Source organism: Somniosus microcephalus, unplaced genomic scaffold (genome assembly GCF_052327205.1).
Source record: "Somniosus microcephalus isolate GS21.2 unplaced genomic scaffold, FLI_Smic_1.0 scaffold10, whole genome shotgun sequence".
Lineage (NCBI taxonomy): Eukaryota > Metazoa > Chordata > Chondrichthyes > Squaliformes > Somniosidae > Somniosus > Somniosus microcephalus.
The window spans coordinates 1,958,009-1,971,509 of NW_028225197.1; the positions used below are offsets into that span (position 1 = coordinate 1,958,009).

The following is a 13,501-nucleotide window of genomic DNA, read 5'->3' on the forward strand; positions in this document are numbered from 1 at the left end:
GAAGCTGGAGAAAAGCCCAGGCTCAGCCCCACACCAGGTCTTCGCGATGAAGGCTTCACCTGGGCAGCTCCAGCTAACCCAGGCCAGGCAATGGAAGGGGCTTTTGACACCCCTTGGTCTTCCGGCCCGGTCTTCTTTCCTCCCCCTACCCACAATACAAAGTCTTTGGGGAATGCACCGAATGACACCCCCCCTGCAGAAGTTTCAAATGGAAAAGAAGTTGCTCCTACCCTCCTTGCAAGTAGTGGGTGTTGAAGGCCGCTCCTCTCCCCTCTCTCCCTCTCCTGGAATGGAGGCCAATTTGGGGAGGCAGTGATGGAAAAGCCTCTCTTGTTGTAAATGCTGGCCTCCTTTTTCCCTCTCCTCCTCTCTCTCCAGGCACCTCGGTAGATGATGTTAGTAGATGGTTGATGGTGGTGGTGGCCTGGGGTCACTCCTTCCTTCCACTCCACTCTACTCCCAGGCCAAGGCAACCACACACTCTCTCCCCACAGCAGCAGGAGCAGCTCAGCAACACAACCTGCTCCTCTGACTGCAAGGTCCAAAATGAGCTTGTGTGAGGGTCACTGGCTGGTTTCCCTTTGGTAATTGTTACTTGTTTCTCCTGTTTATTACTTAACTGCCTTTTATCTGGTTTATTGGTTTCACCTGTTTTTGCTTGTATTTAAGTTCTGTGGTTTCTTCCCTCTGTGCTCAGTCCTGACAAGGGAGTTAGTCTTGACAAGGTGCTCTGTCTCGACAAGCCTGTTGCCCTGTGGTAGCTTGCCTTGACAAGCCGGTTGCCTTAGTGGTTGCTTGTCTTGAGCTCCTATGTCTATAACTGTTTATCTGTGTTATGTTTTTGCTTGTATTTAAGTTCTGTGGTTCTTCCCGTTGTTCTCGGTCTTGACAAGGTGCTGACAAGTTGCTTAGTCTTGATAAGGTGCTCACTTTGCACAAGCTGGTTGCCCTGTGGTAGCTTGTCTTGAGTTCCTATCTTGACAAGCCGGTTGCCCTGGGGTAGCTTGTCTTGAGCTCAGTCTTGACAAGCCGGTTGCCTCACGGTAGCTTGTCTTGAGTTCCTATCTTGACTAGCCATTTGCCTATGTGGTAGCTTGTCTTGAGCTCCTATGTTTTGTAACTGTTTACCTGTGTGATTCTAGTAAAGTACTGTTATTTAAGACAGCATATCTGCTTCTCGCCTCGTCTGTCTGCACTTGGGTCCAGAACCAGCCTCGCCCGGACAGCACGGCCCCGTGTCTACACGGCCTCGTGACCCCAACCCTGACAGTAACCGACAATGGAACACAGTTCACATCCCAGGAGATGGAGGAGTTCCTCAAGAGCAATGGAATCCAGCACACGTTCTCCACGCCTTATCATCCATCAATGAATGGATTGGTGGAGATGTTTGTCAGAATGCTGAAACGCGCGTTGAAAGCTGCAAGAAGTGATGCTCCTCTAAAGCAGCGCCTGAATGCTTTCTTGCTGAAATACCGAAACACGCCTCATGCTACGACTGGAGCATCTCCTGCTTACCTACTCATGGGAAGGCAGCTACGGACACGCCTTGACCTGCTGAGGCCAACGTCCACAGAAGCAGTGGTGCACGCCAATCAGCAGGATCAAGTCAGCAGACGAGCTCAGAGGTCCAAAGAACACCACTTTGTGATGGGGGGCAAAGTCCTCGCGCATAACTACACCACCCCGGAGTGGTGGGTCCCGGCTACGGTCATTCAAAAGACGGGCTCCGTTTCATACCGAGTCCGCACCGGAGACGACCGAACATGGAGACGGCATGTAGACCAGTTACTGCCAAGATAGTCACCACAGGTAACCCAAGAAGCAGGGGATCAAGGACCTGCTGGGGGCTCCAGCAGGGACTGGTCATCCAACCCTGAGACAGTGGCACCATCCACTCTTGTGCCATCGAGGGAGGAAGCCACGCCTGCAGGGTCACGGGAGAGCCAGCCAGAGCCTGCTCCCGAGACTAGGCGTTACCCCCAAAGAGAAAGGCAGCCTCCAGAGCGCCTTAGTTACAGTTAGTGCTAACCTGTGTGCACGGGGCAGAATAATCCCCAGGGTTAGCGGAATGTAGAGGCAGTCTACCCTCTCTTCCAAAGTTATAGTCATTTTCAGTCATTCTGCTTTGTGGACATTCTATTTTAAGGGGGAGGAAATATGTTGTGTATTTTGAATGTGAATTAGAATTGTCCCACATGGGATACCGTAGTGGTGATTTGCAATGCACTATGGGAAATGTAGTGCATAGAGTGAAGAAGCACATTTTAAATAAAATGGCCGTTAACTAAACTCTCCACCCCGGAGTCCTTCTTAATTGTTATATAGATAAGGGTATAAAACCCCCTGAGACACAACACTTGGGCTGATAAGTGGCAGGTAACATTCGCTCCACACAAGTGCCAGGCAATGACTATCACCGACAAGCATCTAACCACCGCCCCTTGACATTCAACGGCATTACCATCGCTGAATCCCCCACCATCAACTTCCTGGGGGTCACCATTGACCAGAAACTTAACTGGACCAGCCACATAAATACTGTGGCAACAAGAGCAGGTCAGAGGCTGGGTATTCATGGCGAGTGTCTCACCTCCTGACTCCCCAAAGCCTTTCCACCATCTACAAGGCACAAGTCAGGAGTGTGATGGAATACTCTCCACTTGTCTGGATGAGTGCAGCTCCAACAACACTCAAGAAGCTCGACACCACCCAAGACAAAGCAGCCCGTTTGATTGGCATCCCATCCACCACCTTAAACATTCACTCCCTCCACCACTGGCGTACTGTGGCTGCAGTGTGTACCATCTACAAGATGTACAGCAACAACTCACCAAGGCTTCTTCGGCAGCACCTCCCAAACCCGCGACCTCTTCCACCTAGAAGGACAAGGGCAGCAGGTGCAGGGGAACACCTGATAGAATACATAGATCCCTGAAGGCAGCAGGACAGGTAGGTAAGGTGGTTAAAAAGGCATATGGGATACTTGCCTTCATTAGCTGAAGCATAGAATATAAGAGCAGGGAGGTTATGATGGAGCTGTACAAAACGCTAGTTAGGCCACAGCTTGAATACTGTGTGCAGTTCTGGTCGCCACACTATAGGAAGGATGTGATTGCATTGGAGAGGGTGCAGAGGAGATTCACCAGGATGTTACCTGGGCTGGAGTGCTTCAGCTATGAAGAGAGACTGGACAGGCTGGGGTTGTTTTCCTGAGAGCAGAGAAGGCTGAGGGGGTACCTGATTGAGGTGTACAAAATTATGAGGGGCATAGATAGGGTAGATAGAAAGGAACTTTTCCCCTTAGTAGAGGGGTCAATAACCAAGGTAGGGGCAGGAGGTTTAGAGGGGATTTGAGGAAAAACTTTTTCACCCAGAGGGTGGTTGGAATCTGGAACTCACTGCCTGAAAGGGTGGTAGAGGCAGGAACCCTCACAACATTCAAGAAGCATTTAGATGAGCACTTGAACCGCCACAGCATACAAGGCTACAGACAAAGTGCTGGAAAATGGGATTAGAATAGACAGGGCTTGATGGCCGGTGTAGACACGATGGGCTGAAGGGCCTCTTTCTGTGCTGTATAACACTATGACTCTATGACCACCAACTCCAAGTCAAACACCATTCTGACTTGGAAGTATATCGCCATTCCTTCATCGGCGCTGGGTCAAAGTCCTGGAACTCCCTCCGTGACAGCACTCTGGGAGTACCTTCACCACACGGACAGCAGCGGTTCAAGAAGGCGGCACACCACCACCTTCTCAAGGGCAATTAGGGATGGGCAATAAATGCTGGCCTTGCCAGCGACGCCCACATCCCATGAACAAATAAAAAAAAACTTCATCCCATAACACGCGTACAAGGTCTCAGTAATGTTTAATTTATCAGAAAAAGACAAAGTACAACAACATACTGGTCAGCTTAACAGAATCTCATCATATTTATGAGGCCACAAACTTAAAATAGTCACTAATAAATCGAGTAATGAATTCAGGAGAAATGTCTTTACCCAGAGAATGGTGAGAATGGGGAACTCACTACCACAGGGAGTAGTTGAGGTGAACAGCACAGATGGATTAATGAGGAAGCCACATGAGGGAGAAAGGAATGGGAGGAGATGTTGATCGGGTTAATTGAAGTAGAGTGGGTGTGGGGTATAAACACCGGCATGGACCAGTTGGGCCGAAAGGCCTGTTTCTGTGCTGTACATTCTATGTAACACCATCAACAGTCAATCGAAGGGAATCATCACCATAACAGATTGAAAGATTAAACAGCAGTACAAAAATTTATAAAACATTCATCCATTCCACGTTCATGTCACCCCAGCTGTCTACAGGGCCCTGTGCTACAGAACAGTGTGACCTCGCTGGTGTCTCTTCAGCTCCCCGGAGCTGTTAAAGCTCTTAGCACAGTCAGAGCATTTAAATGGTCTCTCATCAGTGTGAACTCGCTGGTGTGTCAGCATGTTGGATGGCTGAGTGAATCCCTTCCCACACACGGAGCAGGTGAACAGCTTCTCCCCAGTGTGAGTACGCTGGTGTTCCTTCAGATCTCCGGACCTTTTAAACCTTTTCCCACAGTCAGAACATTTAAACGGTCTCTCATCAGTGTGAACTCGCTGGTGTGCCAGCAGGGGGGATGACTGAGTGAATCCCTTCCCACACACTGAGCAGGTGAATGGCCTCTCCCCGGTGTGAACACACTGGTGTCCATTCAGATGCCCGGTGCTTTTAAACCTCTTACCACAGTCAAAGCATTTAAATGGTCTCTCATCAGTGTGAACTCGCTGGTGTATCTTCAGCTCCCCGGTGCTTTTAAAGCTCTTACCACAGTCAGAGCATTTAAATGGTCTCTCATCAGTGTGAACTCGCTGGTGTTCCAGCAGGTGGGATGACCGAGTGAATCCCTTCCCACACACGGAGCAGGTGAATGGCCTCTCCCCAGTGTGAACACGCTGGTGTCCATTCAGATGCCCGGAGCTTTTAAAGCTCTTACCACAGTCAGAGCATTTAAATGGTCTCTCATCAGTGTGAACTCGCTGGTGTGTAGTCAAATTGCTGGAGCTTTTAAACCACTTCCCACAGTCAAAACATTTAAATGGTCTCTCATCGGTGTGAACTCGCTGGTGTTGCAGCAGGTGGGATGACTGAGTGAATCCCTTCCCACACACGGAGCAGGTGAATGGCCTCTCCCCGGTGTGAACACGCTGGTGTCCATTCAGATGCGTGGAGCTTTTAAAGCTCATCCCACAGTCAGCATGGACCAACTGGTGTTTCTTCAGATCCCCAGAGGTTTTAAAGCTCTTCCCACAGTCAGAACATTTAAATGGTCTCTCATCAGTGTGATATTGCTGGTGTCTCAACAGGTTTGATGGCTGAGTGAATCCCTTCCCAGACATGGAACAGGTGAACGGTCTCTTTCCTGTTGTCTCCAGCTGGTGTCTCTTCAGCTCCTGGGACATTTGAAAGCTTTTCCCAGTCAGAATGTTTCACTGGCCTCTCCCCAGTGTGAACTCACTGGTGTGCCAGCAGATTTGAGGACCGAGTGAATCTCTTCCCACACACGGAGCAGGTGAACAGAATCTCTCCTGCTCTCTCCAGCTGGTGTCTCTTCAGATCCTGGGACCTATTAAAGCTCTTCCCACAGTCAGAACATTTAATGTGAACAAGCTGGTGTCTCAGGAGGGTGGCAGAATGAGAGAATCGCTTCAAAAACACGGAGCAGGTCAACGGTCTCTCATTGGTGTGGACAAGCTGGTGTCTCAGCAGCACGGAGGGTGCAATTAATCGCTTCCCACACACGGAGCGGGTTAAAGGTCTCTCCCTAGTGTGATCTTGCTGGTGTATCATCGGAGCGGATGACTGAGTGAAACCCTTCTTGAACACGGGGCCGGTGAACGGGCTCTCCCCAGTGTGTAGCCACTGGAGTTGCTTCAGGTACTTGTAGATTTTGAAGCTCTTCCCACACTCAGAACATTTAAAAGGTCTCTCATTAGTGTGAACTCGGTGTGCCAGCAGATTGGAGGACCAACTGAATCAGGTCCTGATGAATCGAGCGGCTCTGTCTGTTCTTGACGTGATGTTTGGTCTGAGCTTCCTGTCTGTAAATGCTCCACTTCTAAAACCCTGTAAAAGGAGTGTAGAAAGGGGTAAGAGGGAGAATGTTGCCTCATGTCCCCCTTTCCGAGCCCAGGGGCAGTGAAGCTGATTTTCAGGCCCCAGCTGCTGCACAGGTTACATACGAACATACAAATTAGGAGCAGGTCACTTGGCCCCTCGAGCCTGCTCCGCCATTCAATAAGATCATGGCTGATCTGATTACTCCACATTCCCACCTACCCCCGATAACCTTTCACCTCCTTGCTTATCAAGGATCTATCTACCTCTGCCTTAAAAATATTCAAAGACTCTGCTTCCACCGCCCTCTGAGGAAGAGTTCGAAGTACTCACGACCGTCTGTAAGAAAAAATTTCTCCTCATCTCTGTCTTAAATGGGCGACCCCTTATTTTTAAACAGTGACCCCTAGTTCTAGATTCTCCCACAAGAGGAAACATCCTCTCCACATCCACCCTGTCCAGACCCCTCAGGATCTTATATGTTTCAATCAAGTCACCTCTTACTCTTCTAAACTCCAGCAGATACAAGCCTAGCCTGTCCAACCTTTCCTCATAAGACAACCCGCCCATTCCAGGTATTAGTCTAGTAAACCTTCTCTGAACTGCTTCCAATGCATTTACATCCTTCCTTAAATAAGGAGACCAATACTGTACACAGTGCTCCAGATGTGGTCTCACCAATGCCCTGTATAACTGAAGCATAACCTCCCTACTTTTGTATTCAGTTTCCCTCGCAATAAACAATAACATTCTATTAGCTTTCCTGATTACTTGTTGTACCTGAATACTAACCTTTTGTGATTCATGCATTAGGACACCCAGATCCCTCTGCATCTCAGAGCTCTGCAATCTCTCACCATTTAGATAATATGCTTCTTTTTTATTCTTCCTGCCAAAATGGACAACTTCACATTTTCCCACATTATACTCCATTTGCCAGATCTTTGCCCACTCACTTAACTTATCTATATCCCTTTGTAGCCTCCTTATGTCCTCTTCACAATTTACTTTCTTACCTATCTTTGTGTCATCAGTAAATTTAGCAACCATGCCTTCGGTCCCTTCATCCAAGTCATTTATATAAATTGTAAAAAGTTGAGGTCCCAGCACTGATCCCTGTGGCACACCACTCGTTACATCTTGCCAACCAGAAAATGACCCATTTATGCCTACTCTCTGTTTCCTATTAGCTAGCCAATCTTCTAGCCATGCCAATATGTTACTCCCTACACCATGAGCTTTTATTTTCCGCAATAGTCTTTGATGTGGCACCTTATCAAATGCCTTCTGGAAATCTAAGTACAGTACATCCACCGGTTCCCCTTTATCCACAGCACATGTTACTTCCTCAAAGAACTCCAATAAATTGGTTAAACATGATTTCCCTTTCACAAAACCATGTTGACTCTGCCTGATTACCGTGAACTTTTCCAAGTGCCCTGCTATAACGTCTTTAATAATAGCTTCTAACATCTTCCCGATGACAGATGTTAAGCTAACTGGCCTGTAGTTTCCTGCTTTCTGTCTCCCTCCCTTTTTGAATAAAGGAGTTACATTCACTATTTTCCAATCTAATGGAACCTTCCCCGAATCTAGGGAATTTTGGAAAATTAAAACCAACGCATCAACTATCTCACTAGCCACTTCTTTTAAGACCCTAGGATGAAGTCCATCAGGCCCCGGGGACTTGTCAGCCCACAGCTCCAACAATTTGCTCAGTACCACTTCCCTGGTGATTGTAATTTTCTCGAGTTCCTCCCTCCCTTCCATTTCCTGATTTACAGTTATTTCTGGGATGTTACTTGAATCCTCTATAGTGATGACCGATGCAAAATACCTGTTCAATTCAACTGCCATCTCCTTATTTTCCATTATTAATTCCCCAGACTCACTTTCTATAGGACCAACGCTCACTTTGTTAACTCTTTTTTTTAAATATCTATAGAAACTCTTACTATCTGTGTTTATATTTCTAGCTAGCTTTCTCTGGTACTCTCATTTTTCTCTCCTTATTAATCTTTTAGTCATTCTTTGCTGTTTTTTATATTCTGTCCAATCTTCTGACCTGCCAGCCATCTTTGCACAATTATATGCTTTTTCTTTAAGTCTGATACTATCTTTAACTTTTTTAGTTAACCACGGATGGTGGGTCCTCCCCTTGGAATTTTTCTTTCTCGTTGGAATGTATCTATTCTGTGTATTCTGAAATATCCCCTTAAATGTCTGCCACTGCAACTCTACTGACCTCTCCCTTAACCTAATTTGCCTGTTCACTTTAGCTCGCTCTGCTTTCATGCCCTCGTAATTGCCCTTATTTAAGTTTAAAATACTAGTCTTGGACCCACTCGTCTCTCCCTCAAACTGAATGTAAAATTCAATCATATTCTGATCGCTGCTACCTAGGGGCGCCTTCACTATGAAGTCATTAATTAATCCTATCTCGTTGCACAATACCAGGTCTAGTATAGCCTGCTCTCTGGTTGGCTCCAGAACGTGCTGTTATAAGAAACTATCCCAAAAACATTCTATGAACTCCTCATCTAGGCTCCCTTTGCCCATCTGATTTTTCCAGTCTATATGTAGATTAAAATCCCCCATGATTATAGCCATACCTTTCTGACAAGCTCCCATTATTTCTTCCTTTATACTCCATCCTACCGTGTGGTTACTGTCAGGGGGCCTGTACACCACTCCCACAAGTGACTTCTTGCCTTTATCATTTCTCATCTTAACACGTTGGTGCAGCAAGCAATTAGGAAAGCAAATGGTATGTTAGTCTTTATTACAAAAGGATTGGAGTATAAGAGTAAAGTCTTACCGCAATTATATAGGGCCTTGGTGAGACCACACCTGGAGTATTGTGTACAGTTTTGGTCTCCTTACCTAAGGAAGGATATACTTGCCTTAGAGGGAGTGCAACAAAGGTTCACCAGACTGATTCCTGGGATGGGGGGATTGACCTATGAGGAGAGATTGAGGAGACTGGGCCTATATTCCCAGGAATTTTGAAGAATGAGAGGTGATCTCATTGAAACATCTACAATTCTTACAGGGCTTGACAGGGTAGATGCTGGGAGACTGTTTCCCCTGGCTGGGGAGTCTAGAACCAGGGGTCACAGTCTCAGAATAAGGGGTCGGCCATTTAGGACTGAGATGAGGAGAAATTTCTTCACTCAGAGGGTGGTGAATCTTTGGAATTCTCTGCCCCAGAGGGCTGTGGAGGCTCAGTCATTGAGTATAATCAAGGCTGAGATCGATAGATTTTTGGACTCATGGGGAATCAAGGGATATGGGGATTGGGCGGGAAGGTGGAGATGAGGTAGAAGATCAGCCATGATCTTATTGAATGGCGGAGCAGGCTCGAAGGGCCGAATGGCCTGCTCCTGCTCCTATTTCTTATGTTCTTAAGAAAGCTGTTTGCTATAGCCTGCTGCACCACGACAAATACACAGAGGATTTCAGTTATGTGGAGAGACTGGAGAAGCTGGGATTGTTCTCCTTGGAGCAGAGAAGGTGCAGCGGAGATTTAATAGAGGTGTTCAAAACAGGAAGGGTTTTGATAGAGTAAATAGGAGCATGGGAACAGGAGGAGGCCATTCAGCCCCTCCAGCCTGTTCCGCCATTCAATGAGATCATGGCCGATCTGTGTCTTAACTCCACCCACCTGCCTTGGCTCCATCTCCCTTTGCTCCCTTGTCTAGCAAAAATCTATGGCTCTGGGATTTAAAATGATTAATTGAGCTGGCATCGACTGCTTCCTGTGGGAGAGGGTTCCACACTTCTACCACCCTTTGTGTGAAGAAGTGTTTCCCAACTTCTCTCCTGAATGGCCTGGCTCTGATTTTAAGGTGATGTCCCCTTGTCCTCGACTGCCCCACCGGCGGAAAAAGTTTCTCTCTATCTACTCTCCCAATTCCTTTCAAAATCCTAAAATCCTCAATCACTCCTTAACCTTCTAGATTCCAGGGAACACAAGCCTAGTTTATGTAATCTCTCCCTCATAATCTAACCCTTGGAGCCCGGGTAACATTCTGGTCAATCTGTGCTGCACTCCTTCCAAGGTCAGTATATCCTTTCTGAGGTGCGGTGCCCAGAACTGTACACAGTGCTCCAGGGAGTTCCTGGGAGTTACTGTGCGTAGGTCCCTGAAGGTGGCGGGACATATTGAGAGTGGTTAACAAAGCATATGGGATCTTGGGCTTCATAAATAGAGGAAATAACAACAGAAAATGCTGGAAATACTCAGCAGGCCAGGCAGCATCCGTGGAGAGAGAAACAAAGTTAACGTTTCAGGTCTGGGACCCTTCATCAGAACTGGAAAAAGCTGGAGATGTAACAGATATTAAGCAGGTGCAGAGACGGGGGGGTGGGTTTAGGAGGGGAGGAAGAAATAGAAACAACATCCTGTACTTTTGTAAGAGGCAGGAAAGATAAAATGTTGCAAATGGGAGTGGCAAAAATCATACTGCATGAAAAATGAGGTCAGGGATAATTATCTGAAATTGTTGAACTCAATGTTGAGTCCGGCAGGCTGCAAAGTGCCCAATCGAAAGATGAGGTGCTGTTCATCCAGCTTACATTGAGCTTCATTGGAACAATGCAATAGCCCGAGGACAGAGAGATCAGAGTGGGAGTGAAGCGGTGAATTAAAGTGACAGGCGACCGGAAGCTCAGGGTCACCCGTACGGACTGAACGGAGGTGTTCTGCAAAGCGGTCACCCAATCTGAATTTGGTCTCGCCAATGTAGAGGAGACCGCATCGTGAGCAGCGAATACAGTATATTAAATTGCAAGAAGTACACGTAAATCGCTGTTACACCTGGAAGGGGTGTTTGGGGCCCTGGACAGTGGGAAGGGAGGAGGTAAAAGGGCAGGTGTTGCATCTCCTGCGCTTGCACGGGAAGGTGCCAGGTGAAGGAGGTGGTATTGAGTACAAAAGTAGAGAAGTTATGCTGAAACTTTATAAAGTGCTGGTTAGGCCACAACTGGAGTATTGCATCCAGTTCTGGTCACCACACTTTAGGAAGGATGTGAAGGCCCTCGAGAGGGTGCAGAGGAGATTTACCAGAATGGTTCTGGGGATGGAGGATCTTAGCTACAAGGAGAGGTTGGAGAAGCTGGATTTGTTTTCATTAGAGCAAAGGAGGCCGAGGTGTGATTTGATAAGAGGTGTACAAGATTATGACGGGTTTGGATAGGCTAGACGGGGAAAGGCTGTTCCCACTAGTTGATGGTACAAGGACTAGGGGACACAGATTTAAGGTTTTGGGCAAGAGATACAGGGGGGAAGTGAGGAAAAACTTTTTTACGCAGCGAGTGGTGAGGACCTGGAACTCGCTGCCGACGGAAGTGGTGGAAGCGGAGACACTCAATGTTTTCAAGGGGAGACTGGATAGGCACTTGAGGGAAATAAACTTGCAGGGCTACGGGGATAGAGCGGGGGAGTGGGACTGACTGGATTGCTCTGCAGAGAGCCGGCACAGACTCGATGGGCCGAATGGCCTCCTTCTGTGCCGTTATGACTCTGTGACTCTCTGGGGTCTAACCAGGGCTTTGTATAGCTGTAGCTTATAAGGAGAAACTGTTTCCAGTGGCAGGAGGGTCGGTAACCAGAGGACACAGATTTAAGGTCATTGACAAAAGAACCAGAGGCGAGGTGAGGAGAATTTTATTGACGCAGCGAGTTGTTGTGATCTGGAATGCGCTGCCTGAAAGGGCGGTGGAAGCAGAGTCAATAATAACGTTCACTGGGGAATTGGATAAATACTTCAAGGGGAAAAATTTTCAGGGCTATGGGGAAAGAGCAGGGGAGTGGGACTAAATGGAGAGCTCTTTCAAAGAGCCGGCACAGGCACGATGGGCTGAATGGCCTCCTTCTGTGCTGTCTGATTCTAGGAGCCACTCCTAGAGTGGAGTGGTGCCTGCAGGGATCGCTTGGCAGGAAATTGGGAGGAGGTGGTTCACACGCAGACAGCACCTGATTTCGAGACGCTGTCCTTTTAAAATTGGTCCTCCACAGGCAAGGAGGGACTCGGACCCTTTAATGAAAATCACATTGAAAAGGAGAGTCCCTGTCCCTTTAAGAGCCCTCCGCCCACCACTCCCGCCTTTTTCTTAAAGTCTTTGAAATTAATAATAAAAGTTCATGCAGAAAAAATGTGAGTGTGTGTCTGACTGTATTTTAGTGAGTATCTGTGTCTGTCTGACTGTATGTGTGTGTGTCTGTGTAGAATAGCATCATAGAATGATACAGCACAGAAGGAGGCCATTCGGCCCATCGTGCCTGTGCCGGCTCTTTGAAAGAGCGATCCAATTATTCCCACTCCCCCTGCTCTTTCCCCAAAGCCCTGTAAATGTTTTCCCTTCAAGTATTCATCTCAATCTCTTTTGAATTATAATATTGAATCTGCTTCCACCGCCCTTTCAGGCAGTGCATTCCAGATCACAACAACTTGGTGTAAAAATCTGTTTCCTCATGTCACCTCTGGTTCTTTTGCCAATCGCCTTAAATCTGGTTTCTGTCCCTTCAGCCATTGTAAACGGTTTCTCCTTATTTACTCTCTCAAAATCCATCCTGATTTTGAACAACTCTATCAAATCTCCTCTTAATGTTCTTTGCTTAAGGAGAACAACCCCAGCTTCTCCCGTCTCTCCACGTAACTCAAGTCCCTCATCCCTGGTCCCATTCTCGTAAATTTCTTCTGCACCCTCTCTAAGGCCTTGACATCCTTCCTAAAGTGTGGTGCCCAGCGGAAGCCTAGCCAGTGTTTTATAAAGGCTTAGCATAACCTGCTTGCTTTTGTACTCTATTCCTCTATTAATAAAGTCAAGGATCCTGTATGCTTTTTTAACAGCCTTCTCAACTTGTCCTGCCACCTTCTAAGATTTGTGTACATACACCCCGAGGCCTCTCTGTTCCTGCACCCTCTTTAAAACTGGACCATTTAGTTTATATTGCCTCTCCTCATTCTTCCTACCAAAATGAATCACTTCACACTTCTCTACATTAAATTTAATCTGCCACGTTTCTGCCCATTTCACCAGTCTGGCTACATCCTCCTGAAGTCTGTTACTCTCCTCATTGTTTGCTACATTTCTGAGTTTCGTGTCATCTGTAAATTTTGAAATTTTGCCCTGGATCCCCAAGTCCAGGTCATTAATATATATCAAAAAAAGCAGTGGTCCGAATCAATGTTCACGTTAAGTTGCGCGGCCACGCAGCGGTCTGGAGGTCCCGCGCAGCCGGCTCACCGCCCTATAAATGGAATAAACGCGCATGCGCGGAAATTTGAATGGGCCGTGCAGCCCGTTAAAGGGGCCACGCACCTAAAAAAAAAGTGGGAACTTTGATCCTAATACCGACGCCTGGGGAACATCACTGT

General features: G+C 47.3%; 1 protein-coding gene across 1 annotated transcript; it reads right to left on the minus strand.

The window, feature by feature from the left end:
- Nucleotides 1-4,124: 4,124 nt before the first annotated feature.
- On the minus strand, nt 4,125-5,643 carry LOC147083989 (uncharacterized). Its single transcript, XM_085979987.1, has one exon. The coding sequence runs from the start codon at nt 5,462-5,464 to the stop codon at nt 4,349-4,351; it is 1,116 nt and encodes a 371-aa protein (XP_085836113.1). The 5' UTR covers nt 5,465-5,643; the 3' UTR covers nt 4,125-4,348.
- Between the last annotated feature and the right edge of the window lie 7,858 nt (nt 5,644-13,501).